We start from the raw sequence: 18,907 nt of genomic DNA on the forward strand, positions 1-18,907 counted from the left end.
CCTTTCACATCAGTGCGGAGGAAATAAGCAGTGAAAGTCTGAAACATTCAGCAGTAATCAGCTTTGACCCAAGGGGCAGAATCAGATGAGCCAATTAAATAATGATTTCTACCCACTCTCAAGCCAAGTCGTGCTAAGATTTGGAACGTGATTGTGTTAAAATTATAGCATCTAATCATTTTTTTTCTCATGAAGTACAGTGGCTGAAATCAGTTCGCCACCTTAACGAGTCCTACCTGAATGGGTCCCAGAGCTTTTATGTTGGTAACACATCCTTGTCAGGTGAGAGTATTAACTTTTTACGCTTCCGTTTTTTAACTTTTTCACTATTTCTTCCTCTAACACGCTTTGGTTTGGTGATAGGGCCTAAGGAAATGCACTTGTGTTGGAATTTAACAAGACCTCAGTAAGTACCGGAGCAGCCACTAACCAAATACGGATCACAATCTTACCAGTTCAGCAGTTCGATAACACTTCTCTAACAATCAATAAACAGGGTTACCACCTCTGAAACCAAATTACTTAGTATGCTGCAGTCCAAAGTCTAATTGGAATGATGATTCCCTCCATTAAGAGTAAGTTGAATGAGGGAATCTCACTGTAAGACTGAGTTGCCTAATTAAAAAGTGTAAGTTATTGTGCAGTTTTCTAATATTTCCTTTAATTATGCTGTTCAAGCGAAGTTATTGGATTTTTAATAAGTTATCATCATCATTATGTGCCGTGTCATATGATGTAGACGATCATGGTCTCATGACCATGATTGTTCTTGGCAAATTTTTCTACAGAAATGGCTTGCCATTGCCTTCTTCTTTACAATACAGGTGACCATCCCCACCCACCAACCCTCATCAATACTCATCAGAGATTGTCTGTCTGGCCTCAGTGGTTGCATAGCCAGGACTTGGGATACACACCAGCTGCTCAGAAGACCATCTGCCATCTGCTTCATGTGACCCTGATCGGGGAGGAGTGGGGCAAGCAGGTGCTACACCTTGCCCAAGGGTAACCTGCAGGCTAGCGGAGGGAAGGAGCGCCTTACAGCTCCTTTGGTAGAGTCGTATCTCCACCCCACCACCCAAACAGTGTTAAAACTTGAACTTAAAGTGAATTCAGAAAAAAAAAAGTAAACTTGGAGAACGTGTAATTCACTGACTCCGTGCAACAATACATTAACAGAAAAGAAGCTGAAAACCAGGATTAAATAATGGAAGCTAACAGGGGTCTCTGCTTGCCAAATGTCCTTACCCTTGCACACCCATCTGCATTGTGGAAGCTAAGAAGCCTGACACTTCAAATATTAACAACGTTCATAAAAGGAAATGGCTTCAACAAAATTAAGTAGATTGAGGAGAAAGAGTTTAAGAACAAGTGAGTACTTGCTTTTTCTATCATGGGGCAGAACTTCAACCCCAACTTTCTCCTTAAGCTTGTAAAGTGTCCACTTTATTAGGTAAGGAGTGGTCTTTTACTTCAAGGTTCGACATGTTCTGTGTTCAGAGAAGTTCTTCTGCACACCACTGTTGTAACACATAATTACTTGAATCACTGTCGTCTTCCTGTCAGCTTGAACCAGTCTGGCCATTCTCCTCTGATCTCTCTCATTAACAAGGCATTTTCACCCACAGAACTGCCGCTCACTAGATGAATGCTTTTTTAAAACTTTTGCACCATTCTCTGTAAACTCCAGAGACTGCCGTGCATGAAGATCCCAGGAGATCAGCATTTTCGGAGATACTCAAACCACCCTGTCTGGCACCAACAATCATTCCATAGTCAAAGTCACTTAGATCACATTTCATCCCCATTCTGAAATTTGGTCTGAACAATAAATGAACCTCTTAACCCCGGCACCCTTTTATGCTTTGAAATTTTGCCACATGATTGGCTAATTAAATATTTGCATTAACCAGGTGTACAGTCGTACCTAATAAAGTGGCCACTGAGTGTATACTGTGGGCTGGAAATGCCTGGTTTAATAGTATTCTGCCCCAAAGTGTTTGCTCCCTACATTCAATGGGAACTAATTTTCTGCACACACCACTGCAAATGTGCATTTTTTTGCTCTCTTTTTGCAGTTTATTTAATTTTTTATGTATTTCTTACTGTAATTTATAGTTTTAAAAATTATTATGTAGTGCAATGTACAGCTGCTGAAAAACAAAAATTTACAACATATGCCAATGATATTAAACCTGATTCTGATTCTGAGGAGAATTTCCACAGACTGAATTTATCCCTTAAAACTCAGCCAGCGGTGGCAACCCTACAATTGAATTTGAAACCTTATAAACTGCTGAAAAGACTGCAAGTGACTGTTTAATTAATGCAGATTAACAAGAACAGAAATTTTAACATTTGGATGGAACGACATATTTCAAACAAACAGAACAGGCAACTCAGAAAGTACCTTCATGTTCTCTGTACTCGAAATTGGACTGTAGAGCTGTGCACGTACATTCCAGGTGCTCTTCTAACCTCACTATAACCTCCTTTAATCTTGGTTTGTGTCTTATATATTCCACTTTTGCCACCTGCAAGTCAACATAGTGGGTTAATAGTCTAATTCTGCATTAATTATTGCACTTACAGAGAAAAAGAACACTCAAGTCATTCAGGGTTCGAAAAACTACACATCATTCATTATTATGCATTTGCGATTTAGTGATGATCCATTTGCCACAAAAAGCAGGTTTTCTCGATGAATAATTTGACCCCCCCCCCCCATTCCCGTTCTGACACGTCACTCCATGACTTCCTTTACTGCCACAACGAGGCCACTTTCGGGTTGGAAGAGCAACACTTCAAATTCCTCCAACTTGATGCTATGAACATCAGTTTCTCTAACTTCTGGTAACCTCACTCCCCCACCCACCTTTCTTTTTCTATTCTGGCACCCCCCTTACTGCTTCCCTCTTTCTCACTTGCCCATCACCTCCCACTGGTAACTCCCTTTCTTCCTATCCGCCCACGGTCCACTCTCATCGGCTTCCTTCTTCTTCAGCTCTTTACATCTTCCACCCATCACCTCCCAACTTCTCACTTCCTCACCCCATCACCTGCCAGCTTGTACTCCGCCCCCCACTTTTTCATTCTCTCTTCTTTCCGGTCTTGATGAAGGGTTTTGGCCCGAAACAGTGAGCTTATTCCTTCTCAAGTGTCGTTAACAATCTTTCACCCTGTTGTTGACTTGTTATGTTCTACCCTGAGCTCCTCCAGCATTTTGTGTGGATTGCTCCAGATTTCCGGCATCTGCAGATGTTCTTATGTTTCTGGAGAAGAAGGAGTCCGTGGAAACAGTCAAGTTTCAGGCTGAGACCCTTCATCAGGACTGGAAAGAATAAGAAGCAGTGAGAGTTAAGAAGGCGGGGGGGTGGGGGAGGGAGAAAAGAGTGCAAGGTGGAAGGTGGCAGGTGAAACCAGGAGAGGGGTGGGGGCAGGCGGTAAAGTAAAGAGCAGGCAAGTTGATCGGTGAAAGGATAAAATGCCGGAAAAAGGGGAATCTGATAGGAGAGGACAGAAGACCACGGAAGAAAGGGAAGTGGGAGCAGTACCAGATAAGCAGACAGGAATGGGAAATGGTGAAGGAGGAGGGGGAAATTACCGGAAGTTGGAGAAATCGGTGTTCATGCCGTCAGGTTGGAGGCCACCCAGATGAAATACGAGGTGGTGCCCCTCCAACCTTCTTCTTCAGCCTTGTACCTCTTCCACCGCTCACCTCCCAGCTTCTTAATTCATCAACCCCTGGTCTTACCCGACAACTTGTACTCCTCCCCCTCCCCCCAGCCTTTTTATTCCGGCATCTTCCCCCTTTCGTTTCAGTCCTGTAGGCGGGTCTCGGCCAGAAACAGAGTCATTATTCCTTTCCACAGAGCCTGCCCGACCCGTTGAATTCCTTCAGCCTTTTGTGTTGGTAGAACTAATACAACTTGACCTCTGGGCAATGCGTTGCACATACAGAACAAAAGTCTTGCATTTCCCTTCAGTATCCCATGAGGAGACGTACACAAAGCTGGATCTGAGCCCTGTAGGATCAAATGAATTGACGGTAATCCGATTCCAGCAAATAACACCTATTTCAAAGCAACTGGGGACGCCAACCAGCTCTGGCAGTGAACTACCTGAACATTTTGAGTACTGTTTATGCGAAACCAATGATGTGAGAATCCAACCCTCAACAGGTTTGCCAAATAACCCTAAACAAACAGATTAGAGAATTTAAAACCCTTTGGTTAGACGTGAAGTAGTTAGGGATCAATCAATTAAAAACATCTTTTCAAAGGTGGAATAATAAAGGAAATATATTAACAAACCTCTTGAATTTTGTTCAGTTGGACTTCTTATTCTCTCTGTCCAGGGCGTACAATCAACGCCGACAGTAATAGTACGGAACTTAAATGCAGCTCTATTTGAAGGGTGACTCCAGTGTAATTCAAAGTTCCAAGTTCAAAGCTCAAAGTAAACTTATTATCAAAGTACTTTTATGTCACCGTATACTACCCTCAGATTCATTTTCTTGCAGGCATTCACAGTAGAACAAAAAAACAATAGAATCAAGGAAAAGCTATTCACAACTAATGTGCAAAAGAATACAGACAGTGCAAATACACAAAAAAGTAATAAGGAGGGAGGAGGAGGAGGAGGGAGGGAGAGGGAGAGGGAGAGAGAGGAGGAGGGGGAGGGGGAGAGGGAGAGGGAGGGGGAGAGGGAGAGGGAGGGGGAGAGGGAGAGGGAGAGAGATCTATAGGCTGTGTAATCAGTTCAGAGTTGAGGTGAGTGAAATTATCCATGCCAGTTCAGCAGCCTGATGGTTGTAAGGTAATAACTCTTCCTGAACCTAGTGGCGTGGGACTTAAGGCCCCTGTACCTTCTCCCCGATGATCAGTAAGTGTGGCGGCCAAATTATGAAGACAGCAGAGGTTTTCTTTTCACTATCAGTTGGAAATACTCAGCGGCATTCAAAGATAAAAACTATCTTTATTTGTCAGACGTACATCAAAACATATAGTGAAGTGCATTGTTTGTATCAAATCAAATCAACGAGAATTGTGCTGGGGACGGGCTGCAAGTGTTGCCACACTTCCAGCGCCAACATGGCATGCCCACAACTCACTAACCCTAACCTGGACATCATTGGGATGTTGGCAGAAACCAGGAAATGCACACAGTCACAGGAAGAATGTACAAATTCCTTACAGGCAGCGACGAGAATCGAACCCCAATCGGTGACCCCAAGCGGTTAAGCTAACCGCTACGCTACCATGTCACTCATTCGAGGAGAAGGAAGCCATCTTAATGTTATAGGTTGGTTGAAAGCACTCAGTCTGCACATTTCCGGTGTCTCAAATATTTCACTGTCACTTTTCAGAAGACTTGCACTGATGTTTCCATATTGGAACTCGTAGCAGCTCTAACAGGACTGCATACGTACAATAGAGAAATGAACCAAGTATTACTCTACAAAATGATCCCTCTCTCAGGTTGGAGGAGCAACACCTCGTACTTTATCTGGGTAGCTTCAAACACGTCAGCATAACCCAGCCATCCTCAATGGGGAGGTTCAGTGGCATAGCCCAACCCTCCACAGAGCAGAGTGTCCTAATACTCCGAGTTGTCTAAACAACCATTCAGTTAGTTAAGCAATCATAATTTCACCCACTCACAACATCTCACCATGGAACAGCCAGGGAAGTTGGAGAACCCTTCTTGTGATTAATTAACTTACAACAACTTTTCTGTTCCATGGAACAATTTTTCTCAGATTCAACAACTTCTTCAACTTCATTCACTTTCTCCAGCTATGGGCACTCTAATGATTTTCAGTACAGGTACCTCCAGCATACGGGCCTCCTTCCTGAACCCTGACTTCTCCTTGACCATACTTGACAGAGCCTTTGACTTTATCTCATCTATTTCCTGCACCTCTGCTCTCACTCCCCCTCCTCCTGGGCAGAACAAGGATAAAGATCCCACAATCTTTATTTTGCAAACCACCAGCCTCTATATTTAATGGATTATCCATCAGCTCCAACTTGTCAGATTAGGTTATTTGGCACAGTGGAGAGTATCCTAACTGGTTGCATCATGGCCAAGTATGGAAACACCAATGCCCAGGAACGGAAAAGTCTATGGGAACAGTAAACTCCCTCAAAATTTGTGGGATGATGTTTGGATGAGAGGGCACATCTCATGAAGACAGACTGAGCGAACCAGGGTTTTTCTCTTTGCAGCAAAGAAGGATGAGAGGTGACTTCATAGACACGTACAAGACCATACAGTCATAGATAAAGTGGATAGCCATTGACTTTTTTCCAGAGCAGAGATGGCTAATACAAGGGGGCATAATTTTACGGTGATTGGAAGAAAGTATAGAGGGGATGTCAAAAGTAGGTTCTTTACACAGAGAGCGGTGGATGTGTGGAACACACTGCCAGAGCTGGTGGTACAGGGAGATTCATCAGAAACATTTAAGAATCTCTTAGGTAGGCACACGAATGATGGAAAAATGGAGGTCCTGATTAAGGGTCCTGACCCGAAACATTGACTCTTTATTCCTCATCTGACCTGCTGAGTTCCCCAAGCACTTTGTGTGTGTTATTTTGGAAAACTATTGAAGTTCAGGGTCTTAAGCTTGGATTAATATATTCATACACAAACTAAAAAGGAAAAGGGGTTATTTTAAGGATGGGAGAATTCCAACATATATTCCCATTAAAGAAAATAATGAGATTTATGTGTCACGTGCACATCAAAACATACAGTGAAATGCGTCAAATCAAATGAACGAGGATTGTGCCGGGTAGCCCGTGGATCTGGTTGTGCAAATCTATACACTTATAAAAAGTTCCCCTTCGCACTGCTGTTCATATTTAATCCAGACACGTAACATTATATTTTTGAATGCATAACAGTTTCCAATATAAAAAAAATATGAAGAATTACACAATGGTGTAAAGTTACTCAAAAGCATACCACTTCTTTTGGACTGGTTCTCACTGGTCTCAATTGTTTATGACCAGACCAGGCAGTGACTGCTGCTCGATCCATCAGCAAGGAACTGAGACAGGCCCCACTTGCCATCAACAGGGAGCTTGCACACACACACACACACACACACACACACTCACACACACACACACACGCGCACACTCACACACACACACACACTCATGCGCACTCACACACACACACACACACACACACACTCACACACACACGCGCACACTCACACACACTCACACACACACACACACTCATGCGCACTCACACACACACTTTAGTTTGCACGCAGACATACAGTGTTCACACACACACACACACACACACACACACACACACACACACACACACACACACACACACACACACACACACACACACACACACACACACACACACACACACACACACACACACACAATATAGACCAGCATTAATGCCATTTGCATGCATCTCAAAGTTCAACATAAATTTATTATCAAAGTACGCATGTGTCACCATGTCCTACCCTGAGATTCACTTTCTTGTGGGCATCTTTATATTATACAAGGATGCTGCCAACACTAAAGGGCCTGAGATACAGGAGGAAGCTGGCCACACTGGAGGAGAGGAGAATGGCAAGTGATTGCACAGGAGTTTATAAAGTCATCAGGGGTGTAAATAAGGTGGACAGTCATAGTCTTTGCTCTATGGTAGGAGAGATGAAAACTAGAAGGCACGAGTTAAGAGAGGAGAGATTTAGAGCACTTGGTACAGGCCCCTCGGAAGTTAACCTACTCCAAGATCAATCTAACCCTTCCCTCCCACACAGTCTTTCATTTTATTTCATCTATGAGGCTGATTAAGAGTCTCTTAAATGTCCCTAATGAATCTGCCCCAACCACTCCCCCCCCCCCCCCCCGGCAATGCACCCACTGCCCTCCATGTAAAAAAACGATCTCTGACATACCCCCTATACTTTCCTCCAATTACCTTAAAATTATGCCCTCTCGTATTAGCCATAAACTGTTAAGAGGCATTTGTATAGGTACATGGAGGTGAGAGGCTTGATGGATGATTGGCTGAATCCATGCAACTGGGATTAGCAGGGAGGATACTGCAGTCAGCAGGGCAGCAGGGACAGGTTGGGCCAAAGGGCCTGTGCCCATACTGTGTTATTTTATTTTGCTGTGTGATTCTGCCTGGCCTTCTGGGTTCCTCCAGCTCCTTGTCTATCAGTCCAACGCACAGGCCCTATTACACATCAGCAAATGCTACCCCAGAAATCGCCCAGTGGAGGCTGAGAGACCGAACTGTGGCCGCACTACAGTACATTTGCCCTGCTGATGGAAGTTAATTCTCCCAGCACCCCACTGACTCCAATCTTGTAAAGGTGCCTCTTTCCTCTTTGGAGATCAAGGCCAGCTGATGACTTAATAATGGTCTTTAAAATAACGGGAGGCTTTGATTGTGAGGGAATGTTTGTGCCTGGAGAGAAGATCATAGCTAAAGGCCATCAGAGCCAAAAAGTCACCAAGGTATCTAAGGGAAATCTCAGAAACTTCACTCGCCCCATCACTGAACTGTTCCCACAACATATGGGTTCACTTTCAAGGACTATTCATCTTATGTTTTCAATATTTATTGCTTATTTATTTATTATTATTATTGCATTTTTTCTCTTTCTGTTTGTTGTTTTTTTTTGCACATTGCTCGTTGTCCGTCCTGTTGAGTGTGGTCTTTCATTGATAATACTGTGTTTCTTGGATTTACTGTGAATGGCCACAAAGAAGTAAATCTCAGGGTTGGGTATGGTGACCTACATGTATTTTGATAACAAATTTACTTTGAAGTGTGAGAGAGAGCTGTGTCACCCAAAAGTGAGATGGAACTCGCTCTCTCAGGGGATAGTTGAACCAAATGGCTGAAGTAGAAGTGGGTTCAGCTGTAACATTCAAAGACAGTTTGGATAGGTGCATGGATGAAAAGGGGCGTGGAGAAATATGGTCATGTAAGAGTGGATGGGACTAGCCAGGAATTGGGTCAGCATGGACTAGATGGGCCAAAAGACCTGTTTCTGTGCTGTGCTGCTCTATGACTATAACTCAAATAACTGAGAAGGGTGTACAGGGAGGTTGGGCGAAGGAAATATTTTTATTTATTGAGATACAGTACGGAAGCCACGTCACCCAACAGTCAACAAATTTAATCCTAGCCTAATCATGGGACAATTAACCCACCAGTAGGTACATTATTGGACTGTGGGAGGAAACCCACTCGGTCACGCAGAGCATGTTCAAACTCCTTACAGACAGCGTTGGGAATCTGGGTCACCGGTACGGTAAAGCGTTCTGCTAACCTCTGCGCTACTATGCTGCCCCACAGCAGAGGGCCATGGTGCGAAGAGAGAGGATGAGGCTCTATAGATCATGGAGTTGTTAGCCTGAATGGCCTGCACCTCTGCTGTGCAATACTTTTGTGATTCTACATCACTGGAATCTGGAGTGTTAGCCATAAATCAAAGATTATGGAAACCGCAAGATGGTCAAAACATTTTAGATGGCATAGGAAGTTTAATCGGGATTTGTTGTTGGTTACAGCTGCTAGAGATCTGAGCAGGTGCACTGTGAAGCTTTGAACCAGCGGATCAGCTAATGTGTAACCTTAAGAACCAAAGGGTGTAGAAATAATACTAAATCTTCCTTTGGATGTGATGTTTACAAAACAGAAGGACCAGAGCTGGCCTTTCAACCAAATCCTGCAATTTTTCTGATGTTACTTAAAACTGCCCTGTGAAGTCTTTGCAAGTTTCCCATGACAAATTGTTACCCATAACCACATCAAAAAAAAAAGTGCACTCCAGCCTTTTTCCAGACAGTGTTAAGAGACTAAATTCCAATTATCTTAGTTGCATTTGCTGTGCATTTTATATGGTTAACAAGTGGCTCAAGGCTGACTGTTAACTCAATGCCAGTAACTGGAGCCGGGCTTTACTGAAATACTTCCTATAGGAAATTTCTCACAAGCTGAATGCAAAACCCTAATATGTTCTGAACTGATTCATTGCTTAAGTGTATCATCCAACAGATGTTTTATTAAAAATCTATTTTTAATGTAAGTCATTAACCTATTTATTCTCTATTTTCTGTTAGCTAAAGTTCAAAGTTCAAAGAAAATCTATTATCACATTATGTACACTCAGTGGCCACTTTATTACATACCTCCTGTATCTAGTAAAGTGGACACTGAGTGTATGTTCATGGTCTTCTGCTGCTGTAGCCCGTCCACTTCAAGGTTCAACATGTTGTACATTCAGAGATGCTCTTCTGCACACCGCTGTTGTAATACATGCTAATTTGAGTTACTGTCACCTTCCTGTCAGCTTGAATCAGTCTGGCCATTCTCCTCTGATCTCTGTCATTCACAAGGTAATTTTGTTCAGAGAACTGCAGCTCACTGGATTTTTTTTCCCATTTTTCCCACTATTCTCCATACACTCTAAAGACAGTTGTGTGTGAAAATCCCAGGAGATCAGCAGTTTCTGAGATACTCAAACCACCCCGTCTGGCACCAACAATCATTCCACGATCTAAGTAATTTAGATCACATTTCTTATCCACTCTGATGTTTGGTCTGAACAACAACTGAACCTCTTGACCATGTCTGCATGCTTTTATGCATTGAATTGCTGCCACATGATTAGCTGATTAGATATTTGTGTTAATGAGGTGTACAGGTGTACCTAATAAAGTGGATGCTGAGGTTATATGTCACTGTATAATACCTTGAGATTTATTTTCTTGTGGGCATTCACATTAGGACAAAAATACAATACAATCAGTGAAAAGCTACAAAGACTGACAACCAGCGTGCAAACGAGGATAAACTGTGCAAATACAAAAAAACTAATAGTAATAACAATAAATTAATAAATAAATACATACATACACACTATTGAGAACATGGGTTGTAGAATCCTTGAAAGTGAGCCCATAGGTTGTGGAATCAGATCAGTGTTGAGGTAATAGAATAATAACTGTTCCTGGACCTGGTGGTGTGGGACCTACGGCTCTTGTACCTCCTTCCAAGGACAGCAGCGAGAAGAGAACATGGTCTGAGTGGTGGGGGTCCTTGATGAATGAGGTTGGTTTAATGTGGCATTATTCCTTGTGGATGTGCTTAATGGTGGGGAGGGCTTTTCCTGTGATAGAAACTAATTTTTGTGGGCTTTTCTGTTCTTGCACCATGGTGCTTTTCATACCAGGACATGATACAACCACTCTCCACTGTGTATCTTCACAAGTTCATCAAAGTTTTAGATGACATGCTGAATCTGCACAGATTTTAGTAAAGTAGAGTTGTTGCCATGCCTTCTTTGTAATGGCACATGTACTGGCAAGCAACAAACTCCATTCAATTAATCTCATAGGTGAAAGAATTTACATTGAAGATATTAATTTATTTGTTACCGATGTTACACAGTGCACTTTATACCCAATAACATACAAACATATTACAAGGGTAATAATTTGCAGCATTCTGCTATTGGAAAGTTTTGACTCTAGTCAGAGAACCAAGATGTACAACAATGTAAGCTGGGTATAAGTCTACTAAGACTTTGTGCTCATAGGACAACTAGATGGAAAAATTAATCTTTTGATTGTTAGCACTAAAGATGTGAGGACATCGGCCTCTACTCATATTTCATATACGTAAATGAGTGCAGTGTCGCCTGCGGGGGGGGAGTCATCAGGGTCAATACGCTCCACCGGGGGCGCTGTGGCGCAGTGTCCGGCCTGGAGTCGGTGCTGCCCCCAGTGTTCGTTAAGAGGGAGCCCCGCGGGCTCTATCGTGGATTGATGGCGTGAGTTGTGGACTCTTTTATTGTGTGACTGTGTTTGAATTTGCGCTTGCATCTTGTGTGTGCTTTGTGCTGTGAGTGACTGTTGGTACTGCATTTTTCACTTTGACCCTGGAGTAACCCTGTCTCGTTTGGCTGCGTTCACGAGCACTCATTATAGTTGAATGACAATTAAACTTGAACTGAATTGAATCCCACAACTAGCAATGAAACGGAACATCCAAAGATGTATAAAAATGTTATTCAGTATCTCCCACATTTAGGTATAAATGCATTTGCTCTCTTAATTAATAATACAGAAAGCTTTTAGTCAGAGTGAATATTTTCTTGAGTCAGTGCTTATTTATTTATAGAGTAGCTTTAGCATCACTAAACATGTCATGTTACTTTGCAGGAATATCACCAAAGTAGACACTGAGCCACCAGGAGATACTAAGCAAAAGGAATAAAGACTCAGACAATAAATTACATTTTAAGGAAAACCTTAAAGAGGGGCAAAGGTGCTTAAGAGAGCTTGAGAGCTCAGGACCAACAACATGGCTGACAGTGGAGGAGTAATTAATGAGGCCGACACTGAAGCAGCACTGAGATTTTGGAGGGTTGAGGGCTAGAGGAGGCCATGAAAAGAGGGAAAGGCAAAACCATAAAAGGATCTGAAGAGTCGTTGATGAAGGGTTCTGAACAAAACATTGACTGTTTATTGCTCACAATAGATGCCGACCTGCTGAGTTCCTCCAGCATTTTGTGTATTACCAAGGATTTGAAGACAAGGCTGAGAATTGGAATGCAACGTAAATCGGAAGATCATAAGACCATAAGGCATAGGAGCCAAATTGGGCAATTCGGCCCATAGGGTCTGCTACACTATTCAATCATGGCTGATTTATTTTCTCTATGAATTTAACTCCAGTCAGGAACCAGAGGCAAAATCTCTTTTGTTTAATGCTTTTGCTTACCGAAGTGACAACTCAGAATTATTCTATCAAATTTATACAAGTTTACTACCTGATATCAAACAGTGATGATGAATGAATAGGGACGTGGTCTGCGTTAGAAGTCGATCTAACACTTTTCTGATAATATTTCTGAGAAATAGATACAACCTGTGGCTCACTGTGAGGACAACATGAGGTACAAACCCATGTGAAAACACACACACGCGCTCACACTCATATTAAGGGGGCACTGGTCAGACAGCACGTGGAGTGTTACATGTAGGTCTGGGCCCCTCATTTCTTACAGGATGTGCTAGGAAAGGAAGAGTAATTGATGGCTCTTGGCCTGAACTCGCTGGTGTCCAGAATTGGGGGGGGGGGGAATGTTATTGAAACTTATCAAATATTGAAAGGCCCAGACAGAGTGGATGTGGAGATGATGTTTCCTACACTCGGGAAGTCTAGAACCAGGGGGCAGAGCCTCAGCATAGAAGGACGTCCCTTTAGAATAGAGACGAAGAGGAATTTCTTCAGCCTGGGGTGGTGAACCCGAGGAATGCCCTGCCACCGATGGCAGTGGAGGCCAGGTCATTGGGTATATTTGAAGTGAAGGGTTGATAGGTTCTTGATTAGTAAGGGCATGAAGGGTTACAGGGAAAATGCAGGAGAATGGAGAATTACATCAGCCATGATGGAAATAGCAGAACAGATTTGAATGGGCTGAAAGGCCTAATTCTGCTCCTATGTCTTATGGCTTTATTCACATACATACACACACACACACACACACACACACACACACACACACACACACACACACACACACACACACACACACACACACACACACACACACACACACACACACACACACACACACACACACACACAATGTTTATAAACTGATGTCCAAGATAAATAGAACAATTTGTGTTTGAAGAAAATAACCTTATTAAGCACTTGAAGCCTCCACGACACATTCATAAGCCTCTGGGATAGCCTTGAGCTATAATGCAGTCTTTAAGCTACTAATGGTTCAGGGAATTGTCTGAGGTGTAAATACAAGGTATTTCAGGTTTCAGCTTTTGCATTAGCTTTGTCTTTTTGCAAATTCCTCCCTTTCTTCAGCCTCTCAGACCCTAACCCTGCTGCTGCTGATGGAGCAGAGCAAACAGAGGCACTGACTTGTCCACAGTGTCTCCGTCCTGCTCTTGCTATCTGTGTGCATGTGAAGTTTGGTATGTGCATGTGCGCTGATGAATGTGTGGGCTTGGCGGGTCTCAATTTTAATTATTATGGAATTTGGCTCAGAGTTTTCCTTACCATCTACAAAAGATTCTGTCTCCTTTCAAACTAAGCTGAGAATCATTCCAAACAAATTTATGAAACCACTCAAGCAGTTTCAGAGAGGGTGTGAGGCAGATGGCTGTTTAAAAATTAATAATCACAAGGACAATCATATTATTTATGTTTTGTGCTTGCTGCTGCTTTGACTGCCTTTCGTTTGCTCATACTATGTTGCAAACATTGCCCTAAAAATACTTTCACTAGATGTTTCACATCTTCTCATAATCATAACTTTCTCCACTTTGAAACTATAGGAATGCCTCTGTTCTTTAATACATTTCCATTCCTCTCACCTTCAAGCTTTTTAAAACCAAATCACTTCTCCTGAATATATCTGGATTTCTCCTTAATTCCTTTCATCCAGTGTCTGCTGTGGTGAGACTGTTAACCCTTGGTTTCCCAAGAAAGTGGACCCTATCCAACTAATCCAAGCCCTGCACAAAGGGACTTGGAAAGATATTGCTGGATGTCGATAGGCAAGAAGTTTTTCACCATAAATGAGAAGCAATAGAAAAAAATACTGCAGATACCAGAAATCAGAAATAAAAACAGAAGACCTAAAATGGCGGAAACACTCAGCAAGTCAGGCAGCTTCTGTGGAGACAGAAAAGAATAGTGTTTGAAGTCCAAGGCCTTCATCAGAACTGGGAAAGAGAGAAAGGATTTCATCTAGGGAGCTGAGGAGGAGGACAAATTTTCCATAGCACATTATAGCTGGACTATGTTAGCATTCATTTCAAGAGGATTAGAATATAATGGCAAGGATGTAATGCTGAGGCTTTATAAGGCACTGGTCAGACCGTACTTGGAGTATCGAGAGCAATTTGGGCCCTTTATCTATGAAAGGATGTGCTTATATTGGAGAGGGTCGAGAGGAGGTTCATGAGAAAGATACCAGGAATGAAAGGTGTTTGATGGCTCCAGGCCTGAGTTTAGAAGAATTGGGGGGAACTCATTTAAACCCATTGAATATCGAAAGACTTAGATAAAATGGATGTGGACGAGAGGGCGAACTGGAGTGAGATATGCCAACAGGTGGAGTGGTGCCGCAGCAACAACCTGGCACTCAACATCAGTAAGACCAAAGAGCTGATTGTGGGTTTCAGGAAGGGTAAGACGAAGGAACACACACCAATCCTCATAGAGGGATCAGAAGTGGAGAGAGTGAGCAGCTTCAAGTTCCTCGGTGTCAAGATCTCTGAGGATCTAACCTGGTCCCAACATATTGATGTAGTTATAAAGAAGGCAAGACAGCAGCTATACTTCATTAGGAGTTTGAAGAGATTTGGCATGTCAACAAATACACTCAAAAACTTCTATAGTTGTACCATGGAGAGCATTCTGACAGGCTGCATCACTGTCTGGTATGGAGGGGCTACTGCACAGGACCGAAAGAAGCTGCAGTGGGTTGTAAATCTAGTCAGCTCATCTTGGGCACTGGCCTACCCAGGACATCTTTAGGGAGCAGTGTCTCAGAAAGACAGTGTCCATTATTAAAGATCTACAGCAGCCAAGGCATGCCCTTTTCTCACTGTTACCATCATGTAGGAGGTACAGAAGCCTGAAGGCACACACTCAGTGATTCAGGAACAACTTCTTCCCCTCTGTCATCCAATTCCTAAATGGACATTGAAGCTTTGGACACTACCTCACTTTTTTTTTATATAAAAAAAAGCATTTCTGGTTTTGCATGTTTTAAAAAATCTATTCAATATGTGTATATCATAATTGATTTATTTATTATTATTTTAATTTTTTTTGCTAGATTATGTACTGCATTGAACTGCTGCTGCTAAATTAACAAATTTCATGTCACATGCTGGTGATAATAAACCTGACTCTGATGTTTCCTTTAGTGGGGTAATTAATAAATTAACAGGTTCCTGATTAGTAAAGGCATCGCAGGGAGACAGCAAGAGAATGGGGTAGAGAGGGATAATAAATCAGCCATGATGGAATGGCAGAGCAAACTTGATGGCCTAATTCTGTTCCTATGCCTAACAGTCTCGTGTTCAGAGTTATAAGGCGGCTGTGGACAGCTCCAGAGGGTGCAGAGTTAGGGCCATATATAGTGGATTCCAGTTAACTGGCACGTGAACATTTTGGCCCAATTAAGCGACTGCCCCAATTAGTCAAAGTTTCATGGAAATAGTTAAAAAGGTATTAATAAAGACAAAGTACTGGTTAAATGAGTAACAAATTTTGTATTTAAATGAAATACTGAATAAATTAGATAATTACCAACACTTTAGCACTATAAAATGGTGTATTAGTTCCTATAAGTTATCAACAGAAGAATTCACCCAGTGTACTCTGCCACGTTCTTTTATTGACTGTAAATGAAGAAAATTAGCCCAGACACCTAGTACAGACAATGGACAGCCTTCATGCAAGCTTTCAACAATTGCATCCTCCAAATCTTCATTTTCATTGTCACATTCTAGGTGATCGCTGTGACACCTCGGCCATTTCTGGAATTTCCAAACCTGAATGCTTGAAACCGTAGTGAGCAACACAGTTCTGAACTGTCTTCCTGCTTATTCGTCGCCAACTATCAGTGACAAAAGTCACTGGTTTTTGAACACAAACACAGACAAGTAATGCTATTTAAAACATTAACTCTAAGCATGGTGTGGTGTCTAACGGCCATACAAGTTCACATGACTGATGCTAGTTAAAAACTGTTCGGCAACAGTCTCCTGTTCCAATTGCGCATAGTGTCCCAAATACAGGAAGAGAATCCTGGCCATTTTCTCGATTAGTTTTTGTTCTTTAAGAGTTGGTCCAAATAAGTGTCTGCCTCAATTAACCATATTCCACTGTAATTATACAGCACAAAATAGATCTTTCAGTCCATCACAAGTGTGCAAACCCAGTAACCACCCATTCAGATTCAGACTTATTTATCACACGTACACTGAAACATCCAGTGAAATACTTCCAACCACCGGACAGGCCGCCACTGGCCCTCCAATCCCTGGCACCAGACTGCCAATCTCACAACCACTGGGCCTCAATTACAGTACAGGCCGCCACTGGCCCTCCAATCCCTGGCACCAGACTGTCAAACTCACAACCACTGGGCCTCCAATTACAGTATAGGCCGCCACTGGCCCTCCAATCCCTGACACCAGACTGCCAATCTCACAATCACTGGGCCTCCAATTACAGTACAGGCCGCCACTGGCCCTCCAATCCCTGGCACCAGACTGTCAATCTCACAACCACTGGGCCTCCAATTACAGTACAGGCCGCCACTGGCCCTCCAATCCCTGACACCAGACTGCCAATCTCACAATCACTGGGCCTCCAATTACAGTACAGGCCGCCACTGGCCCTCCAATCCCTGACACCAGACTGTCAAACTCGCAAGCATCAGGCCTCCAACCTCCAGTTTTTTACACTAATCCTATTTCATTCTCCCCAGATTCCCACATTCCCAGTGCACGATGACAGTGCAGGTAATTATAAGCAAATAGTGGCGACAGTGCGTCTGTTTCGCATGGTACAAAAGAAGCTGAAAGGAGATATATTCAAGGTGCATAAAATTGTGAAGGGCCTCGAGAGGATAAACACAAAGGACCCATTTCCGTCACTGGGGGAAGTCTGTGGCCAGGGGCACAGATTTATGATAAAAGATGGAAGGATTAGAGGGAAGCTGAGGAAAGATTTTTTCATCCGAGGAGAGATAGATGTCTGGAGCTCACTGGTTGAAAGAGCCGTGGAGGCAGGTACTCTCACCGCACTGAAAAGCTACCTGAACGAGCACTTAATATACAGGAGCTGGGAAGCTGGATTAGCTCAAATAGTTCTTTCCTTGTTCAACCCGAGCTGAAAGTTCTTCTTCTGCATCCTAAGTATCTATGATTCAACAGAAGAGATTGACTGAACACAAGAGATTCTGCAGATGCTGGAAATCCAGAGTAACACTCAAAGAATGCTGGAGGAACTCAGCAGGTCAGACATCACTGAACTGATCACTGAACACAGCCTATGGACTCACTTTGAAGGACTCTACAACTTACGTTCTCTGTATTATCTACTAATTTATTAATATTAATCATAATAATTATACAGCAGTAGAGTGGTTAGCACAACGCTTTACAGTACCAGCAACCCGGGTTCAACTCCCGCCACTGCCCGTAAGGAGATGGTACGTTCTCCCCGTGACCATGTGGGTTTCCTTCGGGTGCTCCAGTTTCCTCCCACAGTCCAAAGATGTACTGTTTGGTAGGTTAATTGATCACTGTAAGTAGTCCTGTGATTAGGCTAGGATTAAATCGGGGGTTGCTGGGCCGCACTACGTGAAGTGCCGGAAGGGCCTATTCTGCACTAAACCTCAATAAATAAAATAAATTACTAATTTTTTTTTGCATTTGCACAGATTGTCTTCTTTAGAACATAGGTTTCCTGTCAGTGTTTATATGTAGTTTTTCATTAATTCTACTGTATTTCTTTGTTAATACTGTGAATGCCTGCAAGAAAATGAATCTCAGGGTAGTATATACGTACTCTGATAATATTTTGAACTTTTAACTTTAAAGACTTGACGTTTCGGGTCAAGACCCCTCATCAGGACTGTGATTTGAGTGACCCTGAGAGATTTGGCTGACCCTGCATTTAGACTTCGTCCAAGTTGACGAGACTGCCTGGTGTGCGTATCAAAGTGCAAAACATTCCAGCGTGCACAGGCTGAGACCTCCACCATTACAATCACCTGCCTATTTTCAGCTTTGGAACAAAAATAGTGCTTTGTTTAAATGACGTATCGTTTGGTGCAGGTTTA

At 42.7% G+C, this 18,907-nt stretch overlaps 1 protein-coding gene across 2 annotated transcripts in view; it reads right to left on the bottom strand.

Moving 5' to 3' along the window:
* LOC140735303 (platelet-derived growth factor subunit A-like) overlaps positions 1-18,907 on the bottom strand; it is a 74,731-nt gene that overhangs the window by 4,431 nt on the left and 51,393 nt on the right. The window contains exons 5-6 of one of the 2 annotated variants that reach the window (XM_073060186.1): positions 2,411-2,534; positions 237-366 (exon numbers count right to left, since the gene is read on the bottom strand). In XM_073060186.1, coding sequence (XP_072916287.1) covers positions 257-366; positions 2,411-2,534 — 234 coding nt within the window. In that variant the 3' untranslated portion in view covers positions 237-256. The remainder of the gene's footprint in view (positions 1-236; positions 367-2,410; positions 2,535-18,907) is intronic. The other variant, XM_073060187.1, reaches the window with a different exon arrangement.

The sequence above is a fragment of the Hemitrygon akajei genome, chromosome 11 (genome assembly GCF_048418815.1).
Source record: "Hemitrygon akajei chromosome 11, sHemAka1.3, whole genome shotgun sequence".
Lineage (NCBI taxonomy): Eukaryota > Metazoa > Chordata > Chondrichthyes > Myliobatiformes > Dasyatidae > Hemitrygon > Hemitrygon akajei.